This window comes from Microcaecilia unicolor, chromosome 7 (assembly GCF_901765095.1).
Source record: "Microcaecilia unicolor chromosome 7, aMicUni1.1, whole genome shotgun sequence".
Classification (NCBI taxonomy): Eukaryota; Metazoa; Chordata; class Amphibia; order Gymnophiona; family Siphonopidae; genus Microcaecilia; species Microcaecilia unicolor.
Genome location: NC_044037.1, coordinates 216,650,935 through 216,677,722, shown reverse-complemented (window position 1 = coordinate 216,677,722; position 26,788 = coordinate 216,650,935). Strand labels below are relative to the sequence as shown.

At 47.5% G+C, this 26,788-nt stretch overlaps 1 protein-coding gene across 2 annotated transcripts in view; it reads right to left on the bottom strand.

Annotated features, from left to right (window-relative positions):
• The window catches only part of CWC22 (CWC22 spliceosome associated protein homolog), a 201,057-nt gene that overhangs the window by 36,039 nt on the left and 138,230 nt on the right, over positions 1–26,788 (bottom strand). For both annotated transcript variants that reach the window (XM_030210141.1, XM_030210142.1), the window contains exon 15: positions 1,346–1,423. In XM_030210141.1, the coding sequence (XP_030066001.1) occupies positions 1,346–1,423 (78 nt within the window). The remainder of the gene's footprint in view (positions 1–1,345; positions 1,424–26,788) is intronic.

The following is a 26,788-nucleotide window of genomic DNA, read 5'->3' as shown; positions in this document are numbered from 1 at the left end:
TATATGTTTTATGTGGTTACTATGCCATCAGAAATCAACATGGGCTACCATTATTTATTTATTTTATTTAGATTTTGCTCATACCTTTTTCAGTAGTAGCTCAAGGTGAGATACATTTAGGTAGACTGGGTATTTCCCTGTTCCTGGAGGGCTCACAATCTAAGTTTGTATCTGAGGCAATGGAGGGTTAGGTGACTTGCCCAATATCACAAGCAGCAGCAGTTAAGACGTGTTACTTTGCTTTTAACCCCAATTATTAATAACTAGGTCTCTTTGCATAAAATGAGAGCTCTGCTAAAACAGTACAAGTTGGAGGTAAAATAATACATCTTAATAGTAGCCCACCTTGATAACTATGCCCCTAACTCATTCTATTTTAGCAAAGGTCACATTTTGTGCAACAAGATCTACTTATTAATAATTGGGAGTTAACAGTAAAATAACACATCTTTATGGTACCCGATGTTGCTAACTATGCCCATTAGTTTAGGCCCCTTTACTATACAGATAAATCATCGGAACAGTCAAACCATATCAACTCAATATTATCCATATATGGGCTGAAAATCCATGGATAGAAAAGTTATATTTTCACTGGCTATATTTGAATATTAGTCCTCAATATAATGCACAGTTAGAAGATACTACTGCAAACTTAACCCTCAAAAATGTATCACACAATATGTTACCTGACTTACTATCAACATCAGCAGATGTTGATTTCTTCCCCTCCCCACCCCCTAAATTGCTTAGCACCTAACTGTGAAGATACTGCAGAGGCAGTGTCTGGAGCTGTAGGAGACAAGAATTTTCAGTCTTTGTTGAATGGTGATGTCTAGTGTTTGCCAAGTTCAGAAGACACAGTTTATGACTCTTGGCAAATGTTGAACTGATTTGGGAGGGGATACAAAAGCTGGGAAAACTGTTCGCCACAACCCCTAGGTCAGTGTTTTCCATGTCTGGCCCTAGAGTACCCCTTACCAGTCAGGTTTTCAGGATATCCACAATGACTATGCATGAAAAAGATCTGTATATAATAGAGGCAGTGTATGTAAATCAAGTTCATGCATAGTCATTTTGGATATTCTGAAAACTTGACTGACAAGGGGTTCTCCAGGATCAGACTTGGGAAACACTGCCCTAGATAATCATGAATGAATGATCATGGGTTTGTAACCTAACAGTGGTCAGTTCGATTCAGCATGAAGCCCAAAGGAAAAGAAAACTGCTCTGCTATTCAACGAAATAAATAAATAATAATAATAAAAAGTTTATTATTTATCACTTCTGCTGGTGTCCTATGCTAACATGGTCACCGTGTAAAGACACCAAATATTAAACTTACCCCAGCGAGCAAGCCAAAAAACTTCTCATATGTTCTTTGTTGAGCACAACAGTCAAGTATCATGTTACACAATTCTTTCTGTTTGGAAACAACATTAACACACTTCTTAGCAATGTATCAGAAAAAAAATTACATTCAACAGTTTGGTTTTGTAAAATTAATGTACCAGATAAACAGGAATCGTTTAACGTGTGCCTAATATACACAAAACCATGTTCTGTATATGCTAGTTATCTGATAGTCAATACACGTTAGGGAGATATTATTTATAGCTTTTCTAAGACCAGCCCTACTACTGAGTCTATCTGCTGTGATCTGCAGAAACCATAGTCTATAAATATTATTTGAAGGCAAATCCAGTTTAAAAGATGCCTCCCATAAACAGTTCATGCCAAAGGAGACCGATGAATGAACCAAAAAAAAAATGAGATCTGTGATCAACAAGAAATGTCATAACAAGAAGATAATGAAAGTTGCTCTTCATCATAGGAACCATTTAGGTAGCCAAGCTAAGGGGCCCTTTTACTAAAGCTTAGCATGCACTAAGCACAATGTGGCCCATAGGAATAAAATAGGGCAAACTGCATTTAGCACATGCTAAGCTATAGTAAAAGGGCCCTTAAACTAGCTACAGCAGACAACATTTCAATTCTAGATCTTATCAGATACCCATAGCTAATGACCTTTAATCATGGAGATAGGTATGGACTGTGGTACATTTGCTTATTAAGAAAACCAGGATCTGAAGGTTAGCCACTTCATTAACCAAAGTGCTTAGTAATTTGTTGTAAAAGCAGCAAATGCTTTTAGCAAGCATTCTCGAGTATACCAGTTCTGCAGTAGTGAAGTCTTAAATCAGAGGAAAGCTCCCCACAAGTTTAAAAGTTAAAAATGATTTGACTAAAACAGTAAATGTATTAAAACCTCTTCCACTATTAGGCAAAACCCCAGAGAATCTGAGTAACAGATAAGGTTAACTGTCTATCCTGCTGCATCAATGGGCTTACTGATTACCTAGGTGAAACCCAAGACATCCAGTCAATTCAGTCAATCTATGCAATGTGTGAAAGTAAGAACTTTGTGTGGACACAGAGGCCTCCAATCATTAAAATCATGGATGATTCCAATGTCACTGCTAAAACTATCTCCATAAAGCTAAAATAGTCTTCTGAGCCCTCAAGTGAAACAAGTAAGTGAAACAAGTACTTAAAAAAAAAATACTGAACTATACCCCATTATTTATCTGGCTCTAATAACACTTATTTTTTATAGCGATACTGGACCTATGCAGTACTATACAATGCTGATAAATATTTAGACACAACATGTCCCTGCCTCAAGGAGCTTTCAGTCTAAGAGGATACCTAACACAATACGAGATTAAGAAGGAAGTTATCAATGTGGGCTACCATTAAGATGGGTTATTTTACTGTTAACCCCAGTTATTAGTAACAAAGTCTCATTGCATAAAATGAGAGCTTTCCAAAAAAACAGCACCAAGTTAGTGGTAAAATAACCTCTCTTAACTATAGCCCACATTGATAATTATGCCCCAACTTGTCCAAGGTCACAAGGTGTATTAGAAGCAGAAGCCAAACCCTGGCTTCCCTGGTTTTCAGCCTACTGCTTTAACCACTGGAAAATTTCCTGTCCTATTCCTTTAGCCTGCTCAAAGAAATCACTAACTTATGCTAAGGAGGGTACATTTTCAGAAAATTAAAAGAAAATTCATCAGCCTCAAGCAGTACTCTGTGACTATTAACATAATAGTGTTATCACTTTTTAAATCATAAGTTAAGGCTGTTTTATTATTCAGAAAGCTTTCACTAATCAACAATGTTATCCAATTATCCAACAGACATTCTAGGGGGACTGAAATGGGGGATAAATTAGACAAAACATGTATAGGTCTAGGCAACTTCTTTCTTGATTAAACTGAGCAGTTACCTCCTTTTGCCAGACATCAGAGAAATACTGTAGAAAGATGATAAATAGAAAGATGATAAACAGTCGCCATAAACATTACACAAAGCAACAAAAATAAAATTAAAAAGAACCTACAGATCATGGAGGAGGTCTCTAAGAGGAATGATGAAATGGGGAAGAGAGAGAATAAAAAGGATACAGGTAAGAGTGAGAACGTGTGAATAAGAGAAGGGGAAAAAAAGTGAAAGCATGGAATACACTCTGGAATGGAAAGAAGACAGAAGCAGAAACCTCAGCAAGTGCCACAGCTGAAGGGGTCATGCAGGGAAGGGAGTACAGATCCCATGTATCTCCATAGAATGCCGTTAACCAATTTACTTCTCAGGATAGCTATTACCCTTCCTTTATGATCCATTGTTTGTTGGAGCATGGTCTCCGTCCTTCATTCTTAAAAAGTGGAACAAGTATTTGAATTAGTCTTTTGCAGTCCCTCTACTTCCTCTTACAGTGGTCAGACATATGCTAGAATAACAGCCATGGTAGCTCAACAACGTATCCTCTGCTGATGGAGACTTGGTAGTGATGAGCAATTTTCCAGGACAAGATCAAGGGGAGATTCATTTTATGATATACAGAAAAGAATGTTGAAGATTCTGGCTCTAGGTGTGCTGTCCCTGCCTTGTTTGCTACGATGCCACTTCCACATCCAGCAATTCTAGATAAGGAACATGACTTTAAACCTCTCCTCCTTCCCTTTTCTCCTGTCAACTTCTCATCTCCCTCTCCCCCATCCTCCTCCTCTATTCCTCACTAGCCTTCCACAATTATTTATCTGCAATTAGCTTTGATGAACAGGCAACTATAGCTACATAAGTTTTGCCATACTGGGAAAGACCAAAGGTCCATCAAGCCCAGCATCCTGTTTCCAATAGTGGCCAATCCAGGTCACAAATACCCGGCAACATCCAAAAAAAACAAGTACAAAACATTTTATACTGCTTATCCCAGAAATAGTAGATTTTCCCCAAGTCCATTTAATAATGGTCTATGGACTTTTCCTTTAGGAAGCCGTCCAAACCTTTTTTAAACTCCACCAAGCTAACCACCTTTACCACATTCTCTGGCAACGCATTCCAGAGTTTAATTACACGTTGAGTAAAGAAACATTTCTCCGATTCGTTTTAAATTTACTACATTGTATCTTCATTGTATGCCCCCTAGTCCTAGAATTTTTGGAAAGCGTAAACAGACGCTTCACATCTACCCGTTCAACTCCACTCACTATTTTATAGAGCTCTATCATATCTTCCCTCAGCCGCCTTTTCTCCAAGCTGAAGAGCCCTAGCTGCTTTAGCCTTTCAGAATAGGGAAGTCGTCCCTTTATCATTTTCGTCGCCCTTCTCTGCACCTTTTCTAATTCCACTATATCTTTTTTGAGATGCGGCGACCAGAATTGAACACAATATTCGAGGTGCGGTCGCACTATGGAGCGATACAAAGGGATTATAATATCCTCATTTTTGTTTTCCATTCCTTTCCTAATAATACCTAACATTCTATTTGCTTTCTCACCTGCAGCAGCACATTGAGCAGAATGTTTCAACGTATCATCAACGATGACACCTAGATCCCCTTTCTTGGTCCGTGACTCCTAACGTGGAACCTTGCATGACACAGCTATAATTGGGGTTCCTCTTTCCCACATGTATCACTTTGCACTTGCTCACATTAAGCGTCATCTGCCATTTAGACGCCCAGTCTCGCAGTCTCGTAAGGTCCTCTTGTAATTTTTCACAATCCTCCTGCAATTTAATTACTTTGAATAACTTTGTTTCATCATCAAATTTAATTACCTCACTAGTTACTCCCATCTTTAGGTCATTTATAAATACGTTAAAAAGCAGCAGTCCCAGCACAGAACCCTGGGGAACACCACTAACTACCCTTCTCCATTGAGAATACTGACCATTTAACCCTACTCTCTATTTTCTTTCTTTTAACCAGTTTTTAATCCACAATAGAATACTACCTCCTAATAATAATAATAATAATAATAGTCTCTACCATTTTGCCCGGCACTGACGTCAGACTCACCGGTCTATAATTTCCCGGTTCTCCTCTGGAACCTTTTTAAAAATCGGCGTTACATTGGGCACCCTCCAATCTTCCGGTACCACGCTCGATTTTAAGGATAAATTACATATTACTAACAATAGCTCCGCAAGCTCATCTTTCAGTTCTATCAGTACTGTGGGATGAATATCATCCGGTCCAGGAGATTTGCTACTCTTCAATTTGTAGAACTGCCCCATTACATCCTCCAGATTTATAGAGAATTCATTCAGTTTCTCCGACTCGTCAGCTTCGAATACCATTTCTGGCATCGGTATCTCACCCAAATCTTCCTCGGTGAAGACCGAAGCAAATAATTCATTTAATCTCTCCGCTATGGCTTTGTCTTCTCTGATCGCTCCTTTTACTCCTCGGTCATCTAGCGGTCCAACCGATTCTTTTGCCGGCTTCCTGCTTTTAATATACCTAAAAAAATTTTTACTATGTGTTTTTGCCTCCAACGCAATCTTTTTTTCGAAGTTCCTCTTATCCTTCCTTATCAGCGCTTTGCGTTTGACTTGACATTCCTTATGCTGTTTCTTATTATTTTCAGTCGGTTCCTTCTTCCATTTTCTGAAGGATTTTCTTTTGGCTCTAATAGCTTCCTTCACCTCACTTTTTAACCACGCCGGATGTCGTTTGGTTTTCTGTCCTCCTTTTCTAATACGCGGAATATATTTGGCCTGGGCTTCCAGAATGGTGTTTTTGAACAGTATCTACGCCTGATGTAAATTTTTGACCCTCGCAGTTGCTCCTCTAATTTTTATTTTCACCATTCTTCTCATTTTGTCATAGTCTCCTTTTTAAAGGTAAACGCTGACGTATTTGATTTCCTATGTATACTTACTTCAAAGCTAATATCAAATCCGATCATATTACGATCACTATTATCAAGCACCCCCAGCACCATTACCTCCCGCACCAGATCATGTGCTCCACTAAGGACTAGGTCTAGAATTTTTCCTTCTCTCGTCAGCTCCTGTACCAGCTGCTCCATAAAGCTGTGCTTGATTTCATCAAGGAATTTTACCTCCCTAGCATGCTCCGATGTTACAAAGGAGCTGCAGTTAGAAAATGTATGCAGTCTTTGTAATTAGGAAACTTATTGCATAGGTAGAGCACATATATATCATATTAATAACCAGGATATCCCTTAAACAGTCATTTAAAATATTTTAATCTAATATACCATGCAGTTTTTTAAAATGTTCTTGCTTTCCATATTTCCATTGGTTCTCATAATCACTGTGTGTTGTAAACCTTTAGCCACAGAGGTATCATTTATGAGTAATTGTGATTTAACTGCAATTCCCACAACATATCTTACTGAATATAAAACTCTTGTTTTATGGAATATAATCCTAATGTATGATTTAATCTTAGTCTGTTGACCCGATTAAAGAAAAAAATGTAGGTAAATTTAAATAACAGAATTAAATCAACAGCTCGTTAACAGACTGGTCTGTAGAATGAATATATGTAGTACTCCTTTTAGTAACTAGAATTGTCATATTTGATAAGAAAGCACTGCGTCCTATTCATGGGCTGTTCTTAATATAGAAGCATACAACGGAGAGGGTCAAAGTACACAACACAGGCAATCCAAAGAAGCAGCACAAAGGGCTCTCAAGAAATGGTACAAGTGCGCTTTATGACCTGACACGGGCTGTGTTTTGGCAACAACGCCAGGCTCAGGGGTCAATCTAAAATATGAACAAATAGTAAATGTTACATGTACAAAAGACATAATAAAATTTAACAACATAAGAACTGTATTGTGACCAGAAACCAGATTGAACAGAATCCAATGGAAAATAACATATGTGCACCAAAAAGCTAAACATAAATACACCCTGATAAAAAAAAGTGACCCAGCTTCTTTTATCATTTTCGTCGCTCTTCTCCGTACCTTTTCTAATTCCACTACACCTTTTTTGAGATGTGGTGACCAGAATTGCACATAGTATTCAAGGTGTGGTTACACCATGTAGCGATACAAGGCATTATAACGTCCTCATTTTTGTTTCCATTCCTTTCCTAATAATACCTAACATTCTATTTGCTTTCTTAGCCGCCAACGCACACTGAGAAAGGGGTTTCAAAGTATCATCAGTGATGACACCTAGATCCCTTTTCTGGTCGGTGATTCCTAATGTGGAACCTTGCATAACGTAGCTATGGTTCAGGTTCCTCTTTTCCACATGCATCATTTTGAACTTGCTCACATTAAACGTCACCTGCCATTTGGATGCTCAGCCTCGTACGGTCCTCTTGTAATTTTTCACAATCATCTTGCAATTTAACAACTTTGAATAACTTTGAGTCGTTGGCAAGTTTAATTACCTCACTAGTTACTCCCATCTCTAGAACTTTTTTATAAATATGTTAAAAAGCAGCGGTCCCAGCACAGACCCCCTGGGGAACACCACTATCTACACTTCTCTATGGAGAATACTGACCATTTAACCCTACTCACTGTTTTCTACCTTTTAATCCACAATAGAACACTACCTCCCATTCCATAACTCTCCAATTTCCTCAGGAGTCTTTCATGAGGCACTTTGTCAAATGCCTTTTAAAAATCTAAATAAACAATATCAACCAGCTCACCTAATGCAATGCAACATTCATTGCTGAAAAAAATATGAACGTGTCAAATGAATGTGTGTGAAGGTCCACTAGAATTCAATAAAGTGAACAATGTCATCAAGTATGTGATGAATATATGGTAATAAAAATTAAGTGACAAAATATACAACAATGCATCCACACATGCGTGAAACCACAAGAAAGTGAATAATACAAAGATCAAAATTAGGGCTTACCGACAGATCAGCACTAATCACATGAGCTGTTACTCAAAGTGTAAAGCAAATGCTACATACCTGTAGAAGGTATTCTCCGAGGACAGCAGGCTGATTGTTCTCACTGATGGGTGACGTCCACGGCAGCCCCTCCAATCGGAATCTTCACTAGCAAAGTCCTTTGCTAGCCCTTGCGCGCCCGCGCGCACCGCGCATGCGCGGCCGTCTTCCCGCCCGAAACCGGCTCGAGCCGGCCAGTCTCATACGTAGCAAGACAAAGACAAGGGAAGACACAACTCCAAAGGGGAGGCGGGGCGGGTTTGTGAGAACAATCAGCCTGCTGTCCTCGGAGAATACCTTCTACAGGTATGTAGCATTCGCTTTCTCCGAGGACAAGCAGGCTGCTTGTTCTCACTGAGTGGGTATCCCTAGCCCCCAGGCTCACCTCAAAACAACAACCATGGTCAATTGGCCTCGCAACGGCGAGGACATAACTGAGATTGACCTAAAAAATTTACCAACTAACTGAGAGTGCAGCCTGGAACAGAACAAACAGGGCCCTCGGGGGGTGGAGTTGGATCCTAAAGCCCAAACAGGTTCTGAAGAACTGACTGCCCGAACCGACTGTCGCGTCGGGTATCCTGCTGCAGGCAGTAATGAGATGTGAATGTGTGGACAGATGACCACGTCGCAGCTTTGCAAATTTCTTCAATGGAGGCTGACTTCAAGTGGGCTACCGACGCTGCCATGGCTCTAACATTATGAGCCGTGACATGACCCTCAAGAGCCAGCCCCGCCTGGGCGTAAGTGAAGGAAATGCAATCTGCTAGCCAATTGGATATGGTGCGTTTCCCCACAGCCACTCCCCTCCTATTGGGATCAAAAGAAACAAACAATTGGGCGGACTGTCTGTTGGGCTGTGTCCGCTCCAGATAGAAGGCCAATGCTCTCTTGCAGTCCAATGTGTGCAGCTGACGTTCAGCAGGGCAGGAATGAGGACGGGGAAAGAATGTTGGCAAGACAATTGACTGGTTCAGATGGAACTCCGACACGACCTTGGCAAGAACTTAGGGTGAGTGCGGAGGACTACTCTGTTATGATGAAATTTGGTGCAAGGGGCCTGGGCTACCAGGGCCTGAAGCTCACTGACTCTACGAGCTGAAGTAACTGCCACCAAGAAAATGACCTTCCAGGTCAAGAACTTCAGATGGCAGGAGTTCAGTGGCTCAAAAGGAGGTTTCATCAGCTGGGTGAGAACGACATTGAGATCCCATGACACTGTAGGAGGCTTGACAGGGGGCTTTGACAAAAGCAACCTCTCATGAAGCGAACAACTAAAGGCTGTCCCGAGATCGGCTTACCTTCCACATGGTAATGGTATGCACTGATTGCACTAAGGTGAACCCTTACAGAGTGGTCTTGAGGCCAGACTCAGACAAGTGCAGAAGGTATTCAAGCAGGGTCTGTGTAGGACAAGAGCGAGGATCTAGGGCCTTGCTGTCACACCAGACTGCAAACCTCCTCCATAGAAAGAAGTAACTCCTCTTGGTGGAATCTTTCCTGGAAGCAAGCAAGATGCGGGAGACACCCTCTGACAGACCCAAAGAGGCAAAGTCTACGCTCTCAACATCCAGGCCGTGAGAGCCAGGGACCGAGGCTGGGATGCAGAAGAGCCCCTTCGTCCTGCGTGATGAGGGTCGGAAAACACTCCAATCTCCACGGTTCTTCGGAGGATAACTCCAGAAGAAGAGGGAACCAGATCTGACGCGGCCAAAAGGGAGCAATCAGAATCATGGTGCCTCGGTCTTGCTTGAGTTTCAACAAAGTCTTCCCCACCAGAGGAATGGGAGGATAAGCATACAGCAGGCCCTCCCCCCAATGCAGGAGGAAGGCATCCGATGCCAGTCTGCCGTGGGCCTGAAGCCTGGAACAGAACTGAGGGACTTTGTGGTTTGCTCGAGATGCGAAGAGATCCACCAAGGGGGTGCCCCACTCTTGGAAGATCTGGCGCACCACTCGGGAATTGAGCGACCACTCGTGAGGTTGCATAATCCTGCTCAACCTGTCGGCCAGACAGTGAATGATACATACCTGTAGCAGGTGTTCTCCGAGGACAGCAGGCTGATTGTTCTCACGACTGGGTGACGTCCGCGGCAGCCCCCACCAACCGGAAAGAAGCTTCGCGGGACGGTCGGCACGCAGGGCACGCCCACCGCGCATGCGCGGCCGTCTTCCCGCCCGTGCGTGACCGCTCCCGCCAGTTGAATGACTAGCAAAAGATGAAACACACAACTCCAAAGGGGAGGAGGGAGGGTAGGTGAGAACAATCAGCCTGCTGTCCTCGGAGAACACCTGCTACAGGTATGTATCATTCACTTTCTCCGAGGACAAGCAGGCTGCTTGTTCTCACGACTGGGGTATCCCTAGCTCTCAGGCTCACTCAAAACAAGAACCCAGGTCAATTGAACCTCGCAACGGCGAGGGTATAACAGAAATTGACCTACGAAGAACAACTAACTGAGAGTGCAGCCTGACCAGAATAAATTCGGGTCCTGGAGGGTGGAGTTGGATTTACACCCCAAACAGATTCTGCAGCACCGACTGCCCGAACCGACTGTCGCGTCGGGTATCCTGCTGGAGGCAGTAATGAGATGTGAATGTGTGGACAGATGACCACGTCGCAGCTTTGCAAATTTCTTCAATAGTGGCTGACTTCAGGTGGGCCACTGACGCTGCCATGGCTCTAACACTATGAGCCGTGACATGACCCTCAAGAGCCAGCCCAGCCTGGGCGTAAGTGAAGGAAATGCAATCTGCTAGCCATTGGAGATGGTGCGTTCCCGACAGCGACCCTAGCCTGTTAGGGTCGAAAGAAACAAACAATTGGGCGGACTGTCTGTGGGGCTGTGTCCGCTCCAAGTAGAAGGCCAATGCTCTCTTGCAGTCCAATGTGTGCAACTGACGTTCAGCAGGGCGGGTATGCGGCCTGGGGAAGAATGTTGGCAAGACAATTGACTGGTTAAGATGGAACTCAGACACCACCTTCGGCAGGAACTTTGGGTGGGTGCGGAGCACTACTCTGTTGTGATGAAATTTGGTATATGGAGCATGAGCTACTAGGGCTTGAAGCTCACTGACCCTACGAGCTGAAGTAACTGCCACCAAGAAAATGACCTTCCAGGTCAAGTACTTCAGATGGCAGGTATTCAGTGGCTCAAAAGGAGGTTTCATCAGCTGGGTGAGGACGACGTTGAGATCCCATGACACTGTAGGAGGCTTGATAGGGGGCTTTGACAAAAGCAAGCCTCTCATGAATCGAACGACTAAAGGCTCTCCAGAGATGGCTTTACCTTCCACACGATAATGGTAAGCACTAATCGCACTAAGGTGATTCCTTACTGAGTTGGTCTTGAGGCCAGACTCTGATAAGTGTAGAAGGTATTCAAGCAGGTTCTGTGCCGGGCAAGAACGAGGTTCTAGGGCCTTGCTCTCACACCAAACGACAAACCTCCTCCACTTGAAAAAGTAACTCTTTTTAGTGGAATCCTTCCTAGAGGCAAGCAGGACCCGGGAGACACCCTCCGACAGACCCAACGCGGCGAAGTCTACGCCCTCAACATCCAGGCCGTGAGAGTCAGAGACTGAAGGTTGGGGTGCAGTAACGCTCCGTCGTTCTGCGAAATGAGAGTCGGAAAACACTCCAATCTCCACGGTTCTTCTGAGGACAACTCCAGAAGAAGGGGGAACCAGATCTGACGGGGCCAAAAGGGCGCTATCAGAATCATGGTGCCGCGGTCGTGCTTGAGCTTCAGTAAGGTCTTCCCCACCAAAGGTATGGGAGGATAAGCATACAGGAGGCCGGTCCCCCAATGGAGGAGAAAGGCGTCCGACGCTAGCCTGCCGTGTGCCTGAAGTCTGGAACAGAACAGAGGCAGCTTGTGGTTGGTCTGAGAGGCGAAAAGGTCCACCGAGGGGGTGCCCCACTCTCGGAAGATCTTGCGTACCACTCTGGAATGGAGCGACCACTCGTGCGGTTGCATGACTCTGCTCAGTCTGTCGGCCAGACTGTTGTTTACGCCTGCCAGGTATGTGGCTTGGAGGAGCATGCCAAACTGGCACGCCCAGCGCCACAGCCCGACGGCTTCCTGACACAGTGGGCGAGATCCGGTGCCCCCCTGCTTGTTGACGTAATACATTGCAACCTGACTGTCTGTCCGAATTTGGATAATTTGGCAGGACAGCCGATCTCTGAAAGCCTTCAGCGCGTTCAAGATCGCTCGGAGCTCCAGGAGGTTGATCTGCAGATCCTTTTCCTGGAGGGACCACAGACCCTGGGTGTGAAGCCCATCGACATGAGCTCCCCAACCCAGGCGAGATGCATCCGTCGTCAGCACCTTCGTGGGCTGCGGAATTTGGAATGGACGTCCCAGAGTCAAATTGGTCCGGATGGTCCACCAGAGCAGTGAAGTGCGGCAACTGGTGGAGAGGCGGATGACATCTTCTAGATTCCCGGTGGCTTGGAACCACTGGGAAGCTAGGGTCCATTGAGCAGATCTCATGTGAAGACGAGCCATGGGAGTCACATGAACTGTGGAGGCCATATGACCCAGAAGTCTCAACATCTGCCGAGCTGTGACCTGCTGAGACACTCTGGCCTGCGAAGCGAGAGACAGGAGGTTGTTGGCCCTCGCTTCGGGAAGGAAGGCCTGAGCCGTCTGGGCATTCAGCAGAGCTCCTATGAATTCCAGAGACTGGGTTGGCTGGAGATGGGACTTTGGGTAATTTATCACAAACCCCAGCAGCTCCAGGAGTTGAATAGTGCACTGCATGGACCGGAGGGCTCCCGCCTCCGAGGTGTTCTTGACCAGCCAATCGTCGAGATATGGGAACACGTGCACTCCCAGCCTGCGTAGGTACGCCGCCACCACCACGAGGCACTTTGTAAACAGTCGTGGGGCGGAGGCAAGCCCAAAGGGCAGCACACAATACTGAAAGTGCCGTGCGCCCAGGCGGAATCTGAGATACTGTCTGTGAGCTGGCAGTATCGGGATGTGAGTATATGCATCCTTTAAATCCAGGGAACATAGCCAATCGTTTTTCTGAATCATTGGCAGAAGGGTGCCCAAGGAAAGCATCCTGAACTTTCTTTGACCAGGAATTTGTTCAGGCCTCTCAGGTCTAGGATGGGACGCATCCCCCCTGTTTTCTTTTCCACAAGGAAGTACCTGGAATAGAATCCCTGCCCTTCCTGCCCGGGTGGTACGGGCTCGACCGCATTGGCGCTGAGAAGGGCGGAGAGTTCCTCTGCAAGTACCTGCTTGTGATGGGAGCTGAAGGATTGAGCTCCCGGAGGACAATTTGGAGGCAGGGAGGCCAAATTCAGGGCGTATCCGCACCGCACTATTTGGAGAACCCACTGGTCGGAGGTTATGAGAGGCCACCTTTGGTGAAAAAATTTTAACCTCCCCCCGACCGGCAGATCGTCCGGTACGGACACTTTGAGGGCGGCTATGTTCCCGTGGATCCAGTCAAAAGCCCGTCCCTGCTTTTGCTGTGGAGGCGCAGGGGGCTGCTTAGGCGCACGCTGTTGACGGGAACGAGCGCGCTGGGGCTGTCCCTGTGCCTGACGAGGCCTTCGGGCCGGCTGGTTGTACCTACGCTTTGCAAAGATAGGGTGCAGCCTGCCGGGCCCGGGAAAAACGTCCACCTGTGGAGGTGGATGCTGAAGGCGCCCGGTGGGAGAGTTTGTCGAGGGCGGTTTCCCGCTGGTGCAGTTGGTCCACCATCTGCTCGACCTTCTCACCGAAAATGTTATCCCCCCGGCAAGGGACGTCGGCCAGTCTCTGCTGGGTGCGGTTGTCCAGGTCAGAGGCACGCAGCCATGAGAGCCTGCGCATCACTATACCTTGGGCCGCAGCACGAGATGCCACGTCACAGGTGTCATAGATACCCCTGGACAGGAACTTTCTGCACGCCTTCAGCTGCCTGACCACCTCCTGATAAGGCCTGGACTGCTCCGGCGGGAGCTTCTCGACCAGGTCCGCCAGTTGTTGCACATAGGTCCGCATGTGAATGCTCATATAGAGCAGGTATGACTGGATGCGGGTCACGAGCATGGAGGATTGGTAGGCCTTCCTCCCAAACGAGTCCAGAGTGCGAGACTCCCGCCCCGGGGGCGCCGAGGCGGTATCCCTCGAACTCCGTGCCCTCTTGAGAGCAGAATCCACGACCGCCGAGTCATGGAGCAATTGGGGCCGCATTAACTCTGGGTCGGAGTGGATCCTGTATTGGGACTCTGCTTTCTTGGGAATGGTGGGGTTAGTTAATGGTCGCACCCAGTTCCGAAGCAGTGTCTCTTTGAGGACATTGTGCAGCGGCACCGTGGAGGACTCTCTAGGTGGTGATGGATAGTCGAGGACCTCGAGCATCTCGGCCCTCGGCTCTTCCACAGAGACCACGGGGAAGGGAATGCTAATAGACATATCCCGCACAAAGGAGGCAAAGGAGAGACTCTCGGGAGGTGAGAGCTTCCTCTCCGGTGAAGGCGTGGGGTCCGAGGGAAGGCCCGTAGACTCCTCTGAGGAGAAATATCTAGGGTCCTCCTCTTCCCCCCACGAGTCCTCATCCTCGTATCGGACATAAGCTCATGTAGCTGAGTCCTGAACCGGGCCCGGCTCGACGTCGAGGCACCAGGGTCTCGGTGTCGTTGAGCGGTGGACTCCCGCGCCGGCGGGGACGGAGCTCCCTCCATCGACGTCGACTCCACCTGCGTGGCGGTCGAGACCGGCGCCGCAAGCGGCGGCGGTGTCGACGGCCTCGGCGCCGGGCTAGAGCTCGCCGGCGCCACAGACATCGGCGCCGAGGGCGCAAGCACCCCCGGCGCCGGCACAGCCTGGCGCATCAGCCCTTCCAGGATCCCCGGAAGGATGGCTCTGAGGCACTCGTCCAGGCCCGCTGCCGGGAAAGGCGGTGGGGCCGGTAGGGGTGTCGGCGTCAGAAGCTGATGGGGGCCAGGAGACGGCACCGAGGTGCCGGAACCCCGACGCGTCGGTACCTCCACAACCGACGGGGACCTCTCCTCTCGACGAGTACGCTTCGGCGTCGCCTCCTCTCCGATATCCGGATGCACCGAGGGCGACCGGTGACGACGCTTCTTATCCTTCTTTTTGCGATGCCCGTCACCGGCGCCGGAAGGCATGGAGGAGGAGGAGGTCGATCCCCCTCGGTCTCGAGGTACCGGGTCAGACAGGGTTCGGTCCCGTGGCCCACGAGCTGAGGGAGTGACCGGGGCCGACTGCCCACGCGGCCTCTCACCTCCACTCTCACCGGAGGACCGGCGGGCCGACGGGACCTGTTCTCCTGGGGTCGATGCCATCGGTGCCGATGTCTCGGGCATCGATACCGGTACCGAAGGACCGGGCGTCGGTACCGATGCCGTCGAGGTCGACGTCGAGGGGCCGGCGCAAGTTCCAAAAAGACGGTCCCGCAGAACTTGCCTCGCAACCTGAGTCCGTTTCCGGAGACCGAGACACAGGGAACACGACTTGATATTGTGCTCCGGCCCGAGGCACTGGAGGCACCAAGCGTGGGTGTCGGTCTGCGAGATCGGCCGGCCGCAGCGACCACACTTTTTAAATCCACTCGGGACCTTCGAGGACATCGACGGAAAAATCGCGTCGGCGAAGTCAAAGTCGTCAATGGTGGCTGGAATCACACCTCGAAAAAAGAAACGACCGAGCGGCCACTAGGCCGCAACGCGGCGTCCCCGCTGGAAGCGAGGGAAAAGGGGAGCGCGTGCTCCACACGCTCAGGTTTTTTTTTTTTGAAAAGGAAACCGGCGATAACCCAAAAACAAGAGAGAAAAAGAAAAGCGACGATCCGCGTAAACGCGATCGAAATTCCGGCGGCTGAAACAGAGAGAGCGGCAAAGCACAACTCTCTCCAGAGCGGAAAAAAAGGAACTGGCGGGAGCGGTCGCGCACGGGCGGGAAGACGGCCGCGCATGCGCAGTGGGCGTGCCCTGCGTGCCGACCGTCCCGCGAAGCTTCTTTCCGGTTGGTGGGGGCTGCCGCGGACGTCACCCAGTCGTGAGAACAAGCAGCCTGCTTGTCCTCGGAGAATGTTGTTTACGCCTGCCAGATATGTGGCTTGGAGCACCATGCCGTGACGGCGAGCCCAGAGCCACATGCTGATGGCTTCCTGACACAGGGGGCGAGATCCGGTGCCCCCCTGCTTGTTGACGTAGTACATGGCAACCTGGTTGTCTGTCTGAATTTGGATAATTTGGTGGGACAGCCGATCTCTGAAAGCCTTCAGAGCGTTCCAGATCGCTCGCAACTCCAAGAGATTGATCTGTAGATCGCGTTCCTGGAGGGACCAGCTTCCTTGGGTGTGAAGCCCATCGACATGAGCTCCCCATCCCAGGAGAGACGCATCCGTGGTCAGCACTTTTTGTGGCTGAGGAATTTGGAAAGGACGTCCCAGAGTCAAATTGGAGCAAATCGTCCACCAATACAGGGATTCGAGAAAACTCGTGGACAGGTGGATCACGTCTTCTAGATCCCCAGCAGCCTGAAACCACTGGGAAGCTAGGGCCCATTGAGCAGATCTCATGTGAAGGCGGGCCATGGGAGTCACATGAACTGTGGAGGCCATGTGGCCCAGCAATCTCAACATCTGCCGAGCTGTGATCTGCTGGGACGCTCGCACCCGCGAGACGAGGGACAACAAGTTGTTGGCCCTCGCCTCTGGGAGATAGGCGCGAGCCGTCCGAGAATCCAGCAGAGCTCCTATGAATTCGAGTCTCTGCGCCGGGAGAAGATGGGACTTTGGGTAATTTATCACAACCCCCAGTAGCTCCAGGAGGCGAATAGTCATCTGCATGGACTGCAGGGCTCCTGCCTCGGACGTGTTCTTCACCAGCCAATCGTCGAGATATGGGAACACGTGCACCCCCAGCCTGCGAAGTGCTGCTGCTACTACAGCCAAGCACTTTGTGACACCCTGGGCGCAGAGGCGAGCCCAAAGGGTAGCACACAGTACTGGAAGTGACGTGTGCCCAGCTGAAATCGCAGATACTGTCTGTGAGCTGGCAGTATCGGGATGTGTGTGTAGGCATCCTTCAAGTCCAGAGAGCATAGCCAATCGTTTTCCTGAATCATGGAAGTAGGGTGCCCAGGGAAAGCATCCTGAACTTTTCTTTGACCAGATATTTGTTCAGGGCCCTTAGGTCTAGGATGGGACGCATCCCCCCTGTTTTCTTTTCCACAAGGAAGTACCTGGAATAGAATCCCAGCCCTTCTTGCCCGGATGGCACGGGCTCGACCGCATTGGCGCTGAGAAGGGCGGAGAGTTCCTCTGCAAGTACCTGCTTAACTTGGAAGCTGTAAGACTGAGCTCCCGGTGGACAATTTGGAGGTTTTGAGGCCAAATTGAGGGTGTATCCTTGCCGGACTATTTGGAGAACCCACTGATCGGAGGTTATGAGAGGCCACCTTTGGTGAAAAGCTTTCAACCTCCCTCCGACTGGCAGGTCGCCCGGCACTGACACCTGGATGGCGGCTATGCTCTGCTGGAGCCAGTCAAAAGCTCGCCCCTTGCTTTTGCTGGGGAGCCGAGGGGCCTTGCTGAGTCGCACGCTGCTGACGAGAGCGAGCGCGCTGGGCTTAGCCTGGGCCGCAGGCTGTCGAGAAGGAGGATTGTACCTACGCTTACCAGAAGAGTAGGGAACAGTCTTCCTTCCCCCGAAAAAATCGTCTACCTGTAGAGGTAGAAGCTGAAGGCTGCCGGCGGGAGAACTTGTCGAATGCGGTGTCCCGCTGGTGGAGCTGCTCTACCACCTGTTCGACTTTCTCTCCAAAAATATTATCCGCACGGCAAGGCGAGTCCGCAATCCGCTGCTGGATTCTATTCTCCAGGTCGGAGGCACGCAGCCATGAGAGACTGCGCATCACCACACCTTGAGCAGCGGCCCTGGACGCAACATCAAAGGTGTCATACACCCCTCTGGCCAGGAATTTTCTGCACGCCTTCAGCTGCCTGACCACCTCCTGAAAAGGCTTGGCTTGCTCAGGAGGGAGAGCATCAACCAAGCCCGCCAACTGCCGCACATTGTTCCGCATGTGTATGCTCGTGTAGAGCTGGTAAGACTGGATTTTGGCCACGAGCATAGAAGAATGGTAGGCCTTCCTCCCAAAGGAGTCTAAGGTTCTAGAGTCCTTGCCCGGGGGCGCCGAAGCATGCTCCCTAGAACTCTTAGCCTTCTTTAGGGCCAGATCCACAACTCCAGAATCATGAGGCAACTGGGTGCGCATCAGATCTGGGTCCCCATGGATCTGGTACTGGGACTCGATCTTCTTGGGGATGTGGGGATTAGTTAAAGGCTTGGTCCAGTTCGCCAGCAATGTCTTTTTGAGGACATGGTGCAGGGGAACAGTGGACGCTTCCTTAGGTGGAGAAGGATAGTCCAGGAGCTCAAACATTTCAGCCCTGGGCTCGTCCTCCACAACCACCGGGAAGGGGATGGCCGTAGACATCTCCCGGACAAAGGAAGCGAAAGACAGACTCTCAGGAGGGGAAAGCTGTCTTTCAGGAGAGGGAGTGGGATCGGAAGGAAGACCCTCAGACTCCTCGTCAGAGAAATATCTGGGGTCTTCTTCCTCTTCCCACGAGGCCTCACCCTCGGTGTCAGACACAAGTTCACGGACCTGTGTCTGCAACCGTGCCCGACTCGACTCTGTGGAGCCACGTCCACGATGGGGGCGTCGAGAGGTAGACTCCCTCGCCCGCATCGGCGAAGCTCCCTCCGCCAACGTAGTCGGGGAGCCTTCCTGGGAGGCGACGGCAGCCGGCACCGCACGCGGCACCGACGCCGGAGACCTCACCTCGGGCGATGGACCTGCCGGCGCCACGCTCGACGGTACCGGTGGCGCAAGAACCACCGGTACCGGAGGGGTAGGGCGCAACAGCTCTCCCAGAATCTCTGTGAGAACGGCCCGGAGGCTCTCGTTCAGAGCGGGTGCAGAGAAAGGCATGGAAGTCGATGCAGGCGTCGACGTCAGAACCTGTTCCGGGCGTGGAGGCTGTTCCGGGCTGTCCAGAGTGGAGCGCATCGACACCTCCTGAACAGAGGGTGAGCGGTCCTCTCGGTGCCGATGCCTGCTGGGTGCCGACTCCCTCGGCGACCCAGAGCTCTCGGTATCGACACGGGAAGGGGACCGGTGACGATGCTTCTTCGACTTCTTGGAACAAAGCATGTCACCGGAGCTTCCCAGTACCGACGAGGGGGACTTAGAATCCAGCCGTCGCTTCCTCGGGGCCGAGGCCGAAGGAGGTCGGTCTCGGGGGGGGGGGGGGGGGGGGGCTGTACCGCAGGAGCCCTCAGGGTAGGGGGAGACCCACCCGAAGGCTCACCGCCACCAGCAGGGGAATGGACAGCCCTCATCTGCACTCCAGACGATGCACCACCGTCCGACGACATCAGCAGACGAGGTCCCGGTACCACCGACGTCGATGCAGCTATCCGATGTCTCGGCGCCGATGCAGAGGTCCGATGCCTCGATGCACTCGATGCACTGGCGGCCGAGGATGAAGCTCTGGACGCTGAAGACGCCGATGCACACGATACCCCCGGTGCCGATGCCGACGAAGAGCCCGAGAACAAAACGTTCCACTGGGCCAATCTCGCTACCTGAGTCCTCCTTTGCAAAAGGGAACACAGACTACAGGCCTGAGGGCGGTGCTCGGCCCCCAGACACTGAAGACACGACGCGTGCCTGTCAGTGAGCGAGATTACCCGGGCACACTGGGTGCACTTCTTGAAGCCGCTGGAAGGCTTCGATGTCATGGGCGGAAAAATCACGCCGGCGAAATCAAAATCCGAAATGACGAAAGTGAGCACCAAAACTTTGAGGGAGAAAAATCTCGACCGAGGCCGAAAAGAGGCCTACCCCGACGACGAAAGAAAACTTACCGGGGCAAAGTCTGAAAATACGGGAAGGGGCAAAACGAAACCCGAGGGGGCTTCCGGAGCACTTCCCGAACAAATTTTTAAAGATTTTCCGAAGAAAAAAACACGTCGAAGAGAAAAAGGACGCGCGAGGTCGACTTTCCGGGGCTCGACACGGCGAAAACACAACCGTACCGAGTGCGGACGAAAGAAGACTGGCCGGCTCGAGCCGGTTTTGGGCGGGAAGACGGCCGCGCATGCGCGGTGCGCGCGCGAGGGCTAGCAAAGGACTTTGCTAGTGAAGATTCCGATTGGAGGGGCTGCCGTGGACGTCACCCATCAGTGAGAACAAGCAGCCTGCTTGTCCTCGGAGAATGCTGAATATATTGAGAATCTGCTCTTTAAAAGAATACATAACAAGTAAAATGAAACCTGTAACAGTCCATGATTCTTACTATTTGAATGTGAATGTAAAAATAGCAAACAATACAGCTGATCACACTATATCATCATTGGGTGATTAAAATGAATCACTGAAGGGAAAATGTAAACAGAGTTGGAAAAAGGATATCTCTACAATAATAATATTTATCGGTGAATAAACTATATAGCACACGGTGCAAACATCGCGCTATGTATGCTAGTGCACAAGTAGAACCTTAACTATGTGATGAATTCCTTCTGGCTAACAAACTAACGTTACCAAGGCAAAACTGTGTCCCCTCACCGGGACTGATCAATCACAGTGTTATGTGGGCTGATGGATCCGTGTGGAGCAGTACCAGCATCGTGTAAAAGCAAAGAATAAATCCCATAAAAGAAGCATAATCCATATTACATACGCAACTTAAGGCCTCTTTTACCAAACTCCGCTAGCGATCCCCGTGTGGCAATACTGACGATGCGGCTTTGTCAGCATTGCCGGGCCTGGATCGCTAGAGGGTTTGGTAAAAGAGGCCCTTATTGCCTTACTTGGGAATGGAGAATCACAGACTTGAAAAGTGCCAAAAAAACCCCCAAAAACGAATGCACTCATGCGTACTGTGCCTTTTAAAGCAGCAAACGAAAACTAGGCGTGAATAATTATATAACCTGACTGCACATCGTGGACAAAAGCAGCATGTGCGAATGGTATAAACAGCCCTGTAGAAAATAATATACCTTTGCAGAAATGAATGCACACTGGGAGTGTTAAGATAAGTGAAAATAAATGATAAATACTAAAGGTCATTTAAAAGACAATTCTTAAAAATAGCATTAACATGTTCTGTGTACTGCAAAACCCGTTGTCATTTAAAAAGAAAACCACAAGTGTATTAATAAAAAGATGTGAATGATAATGTGAACAAAAACATAATACTGTATGATGATAAAAAAATGTGTAAGATATGCTTAACTGTATAAGATATGCTTAACTGATGTTAAAATCAAGGTCTCTCTCTCTCAGTCCTAAAAATGCATAGAAATATTATTGACTTAGGGGTATGTTTACTAAGGTGCGTTAGCGTTTCTAACGCACCTTTACATTTAAGGCGTGTTAAACGCTAACGCGCCTATACATTTCTATGGGCGCGTTAGCGTTTAACTTGTGTAAACCATTTACGCACATTAAAATGCTAACGCGCCCATAGCACACCTTAGTAATCATAGGCATTAGATTTTAAATTAAAAAGATTTTTGTACTGAATCAAATATTTACTATTCCCTACATTCTCATACTTATTAGTTTAAAATATTTTTAAATCCATAAATAGATTTTTTAAAGCATCTTCATATTTATCTTACTATAGCCATTTGTTTCAAAATAAAGAAGAAATGCCAATACCATTGTTGTTAAAGTCAGCAATCTTTGAAAAAGAACTTATTTTGCATCACAAATGCAATTGTAACACAGTTATCCTTTGTGGTTTACAGTAATTATTTTACTATTTTAATTAAATATAAATATTACATTGTTTTCTGTCAATTGAATAAGCATGTGATTACAACTGAGGCCACATACCTACCTCCACATTTTCCCTGTAGGGCTAATGTATACTAAATACATAAGTACATAAGTAATGCCATACTGGGAAAAGACCAAGGGTCCATCGAGCCCAGCATCTTGTCCACGACAGCGGCCAATCCAGGCCAAGGGCACCTGGCAAGCTTCCCAAACGTACAAACATTCTATACATGTTATTCCTGGAATTTGGGATTTTTCCAAGTCCGTTAGTAGCGGTTTATGGACTTGTCCTTTAGGAAACCGTCCAACCCCTTTTTAAACTCTGCTAAGCTAACCTCCTTCACCACATTTTCCGGCAATGAATTCCAGAATTTAATTACACGTTGGGTGAAGAAAACTTTTCTCCGATTTGTTTTAAATTACTACACTGTAGTTTAATCGCATGCCCCCTAGTCCTAGTATTTTGGAAAGCGTGAACAGACGCTTCACATCCACCTGTTCCACTCCACTCATTATTTTATATACCTCTATCATGTCTCCCCTCAGCCGTCTCTTCTCCAAGCTGATAGCCCTAGCCTCCTTAGTCTTTCTTCATAGGGAAGTCGCCCCATCCCCGCTATCATTTTAGTTGCCCTTCGCTGCACCTTTTCCAATTCTACTATATCTTTCTTGAGATGCGGCGACCAGAATTGAACACAATACTCAAGGTGCGGTCGCACCATGGAGCGATACAACGGCATTATAACATCCTCACACCTGTTTTCCATACCTTTCCTAATAATATCCAACATTCTGAAACCAGAATAGTGCATGTATAAACAATAAGCACAATTTATTACAGTGCTGAGGTGGAATATGTCACTACAGGCCTGATTACTAAGCTTTTCTTCCATTCTGTCTCTATGGAAATAAAGCTTATTAAATCAGGTCTTAAGACACAGATCTGTACGCAACACTGACAAATGAGTGCACTCACTTTAAATTCACTGATTAATCAATCTAAGCTGGCTGTTTAATGTCTTTTCTTATGCTTCAGAAAAAAGGAAAACATTTTTGATTTAATTATTTCTCTTATAATTCTAGTGCTTTCTTCTAGGTTTTACACTTAGGGGGTCTTTTACTAAAGCTTAGCTCCAGTTATTTGCAGCAGGGCCCATTTTATTCCTATGGGCCCTGCTGCAGATAACTCGAGCTAAGCTTTAGTAAAAGACCCCCTTAACTGTCCAGTTACATCATGCAGAAGTAATCAGTGAAGTAGTTGTGCAAATGAAAGCACAGGGACTGCGTAACCCTATCTGTCCAGATTGTTGAAAGTAATGGTGCAGCAGATGTAAATCTCGTTAAAATTTAAAAATGTCAGGTAGAGATGTTTGGTAGAACATCTAAGCACGCCTATTTTTAGCTATTATAAAATGCTGATCCAGGAGTCTAGCCGCCATATTTTCGAAAGAGAAAGACGCCCATATTTCGACCCAAATTGGCCAAATCGGTATAATCCAAAGCCGATTTTGGGTGTCTTCAACTGCAATCTGTCGCAAGAAACGCCCAAAGTTGACGGGGCGTGTTTATCGGCCGAGGAGAGATGGGCGTCCTCGGCCGATAATTGAAAAAAGGCGTTTTTAGCGCAAATTTGGGTCACTTTTTTTGGACCCTTTTTTTTTCATGAACAAGTCCCAAAAAAGTGCCCTAAATGACCAGATGACCACCGAAGGGAATCGGGGATGACCACCCCTGACTCCCCCAGTGGTCACTAACTCCCTCCCACCAAAAAAAAACAACTTTAGAAACTTTTTTTTTCCAGCCTGTATGCCAGCCTCAAATGTCATACCCAGCTCCATCACAGCAGTATGCAGGTCCCTGGAGCAGTTGTTAGTGGGTGCAGTGGACTTCAGCCAGATGGACATAGGCCCATCCCCCCCCTACCTGTTACACTTGTGGTGGTAAATGGGAGCCCTCCAAACAGCCCCCAAAACCCACTGTACCCACATCTACGTGCCCCCCTTCAGCCATAAGTGCTATGGTAATGGTGTAGAGTTGTGGGGGGAGTGGGTTTTGGGGGGGATTTGGGGGGCTCAGCACCCAAGGGAAGGGAGCTATGGACTTCAGAGGTAGTTTGCTTTGTTTTTTTGTTACAAGTGCCCCCTAGGGTGCCCGGTTGGTGTCCTGGCATGTCAGGGGGACCAGTGCATTACGAATCCTGGCCCCTCCCACAACCCAATGCCTTGGATTTGGTCGTTTTTGAGCTGGGCACCTTTGGTTTCCATTATCGCTGAAAAACGATACCGCCCAGCTCAAATTCGCACAAATCCGATTAATTTGCCAGGCACAAACCGTATTATCGGAAAAAAGATGGACACCCATTTTTTTTCGAAAATACGGTTTGTCCCGCCCCTTCACGTACCCATTCTCGAAGATAGACACCCATGGAGATGGGTGTTCGCGTTCGATTATGCCCCTCCACGTGTCTTTATAAAAGACGAGCACAAATTCTGCAGAAATAGTGCTTAGATTGTGGGTCCTGCCATTTATGTCTGCATGGAAGGAGACAAATATTAGCCCATAAAATACAAGCACATTTATAAACTGCATATTTATAAATGTAACCCTGATCTCACCACACATAGTCCAGGCACTAACTAGCTCTTCGCAGGTCAGCACCCGAGGCCAGGGCCACAAAAATTAAAGGTTCTAAAATTTCCTCTATCACTGAGCTGAGTGCAGGCCGAGGCCAGACTAAATCCAGTAGGCTGTAGGGTTTTAAAGCCAGATTGTTAAAATTTTGCTTTTCTTTGTTAGTCCGGGAGCAAATTAACTTCATTTTCATCCAAAAGAAAAACTCCAGTCCAGGTTTCTTGTAAAACAAACAGGAACTTTACTAAATTTCTGCAACAGGCAGTTCATCCAGACATTTTTTCTTTTCGTTTTTTTTTAATATTCTGGAGGCAAATGAATTTTTTCCAGAGTAGAACAAGTCAATTTAGAATCCTACTAGATATCTTGTACACATAATTCAGGAACCAACTCAAGGATATGTTGTAAATTCTCTAGTCCATTTGTGCAAATACTACATTATGTACATATTTACCAATCCTCCTGTCCATTACCCATCCTTTCTGGGTTTACAACCTAAGGCTGTGCCTGCAGCACTGATGCAGAAAGCGATCTCCACTATGGATCAGACCTCCCTGTCTGTCCAATCTCTCTCTCCCAAAGGGTGTACCTCTCAGGGCTACTAACTATGGCTCTGAACAGGCCCCTTCCCTGTTCTAACTCCCAGGCTGGGTTCCACTGCTTATTTCCTACAGCATTCCTCCACTTCACAGTTAATGCTGGTATTGGCTGAAACCGCCACTTAGTTCAGCCTTAGTTCTTCTTGAACCTACCAGGACCCCTCTCTCAACAAAGGGTCCTGGAGGGGGGAGAGGCACCCAAAGCCCTTGAGCTTAGTGCAACAACAACTTTTATTAACTTCAAACTCCACTCCTACTGTCATTCAATAACCAGAAACATTTTCCTCAGCAACTTCCCAGAAACACTCCTCTTGGGGCTAGGCTTCTCACTCTCCCCTTTCCAACCTACTTCCCTCCCCCAGTGACTCTCAGGAGGGGGTTTCTCATCTGTTCAGTAATCCCCATTATAACGAGGGATTACATAAAATCTACATGTAATTACAACTCTGCACACATGCATTGAAAACCTCCCCTGAGCACATTTACTTGTGCATACTTTTAGACATGATTTAATTTTGTAGAGGTATTTTACAGGTGAAAACAGTTTGTAAAATTACTTATTTTCTGGGTAATACTCATATCTTACTGGCAGATTTTGAGAAACTAATTTCCCAAGGGAAATTCTTCATATCACTTTGTTTGACAAATCTGGGAGCCATCAGGAATTGCACATTATAGCAGGAGCAAATACATCAGAGATTTCATAGTGAAACTCTCAACTGCTCTTTGGATTGGCTTTTGAGGGATAGTGGTGATGGTTTTTTTACTAGATATTTTTGCTGCTTTTGAAAGAGTTCGTCATACCTCAGCCGACATCTAGCATTCAAGCCAGTAGGGTGGCAAATATAGCTCTCAAATGGTTAGATTTATCTTCTGCAGACTTGGGAAATTTTTTCAGTTTACTGCAAGGATCTCATGTGTGGGGGCTGCACAGTGGTCCATATTTACTCCTTCAGTCTTCAACATTTTTGGCCCTTTGAACAAATTGCTTTGACTATGGGTATTTGTTATGCTTTTGCAAATGTCTAGTTAATTTTTCCAATTCAAAGGGCATGGATTGAAGAATTGGCTTGATAAATTCATGTCTGGTAGTAATCACCAAATTGGGGCCAAGAAACATGAGCTAGCGTTGAACACTAACTTATATAATATAAGTAGGAAAAGATGCTGCTGAACCACTTCTCTCAATGAATTTGTATAGGCAGGAGTTACCCATTTTATCAGTGGTATGTGACCTATGGTATTGTTGGACCCTACATTATCTAAGGCCTTTCAAATATCAGAAGAAGGTCAGATCAGGCCACATCTACAGGGAAAAGATCTTATAATGATGGCTCAAGTGTTAAGGACTGGTACATATAAATTGGATTACTGCAAAGCAATTCTTGAGCAGAATGGAACAGGTAAATGCAGATCAATATTTAGGCCTTCAAAAACATACAAGGACTAAGGGAAACTTCATGGTTACATAGTAGTATA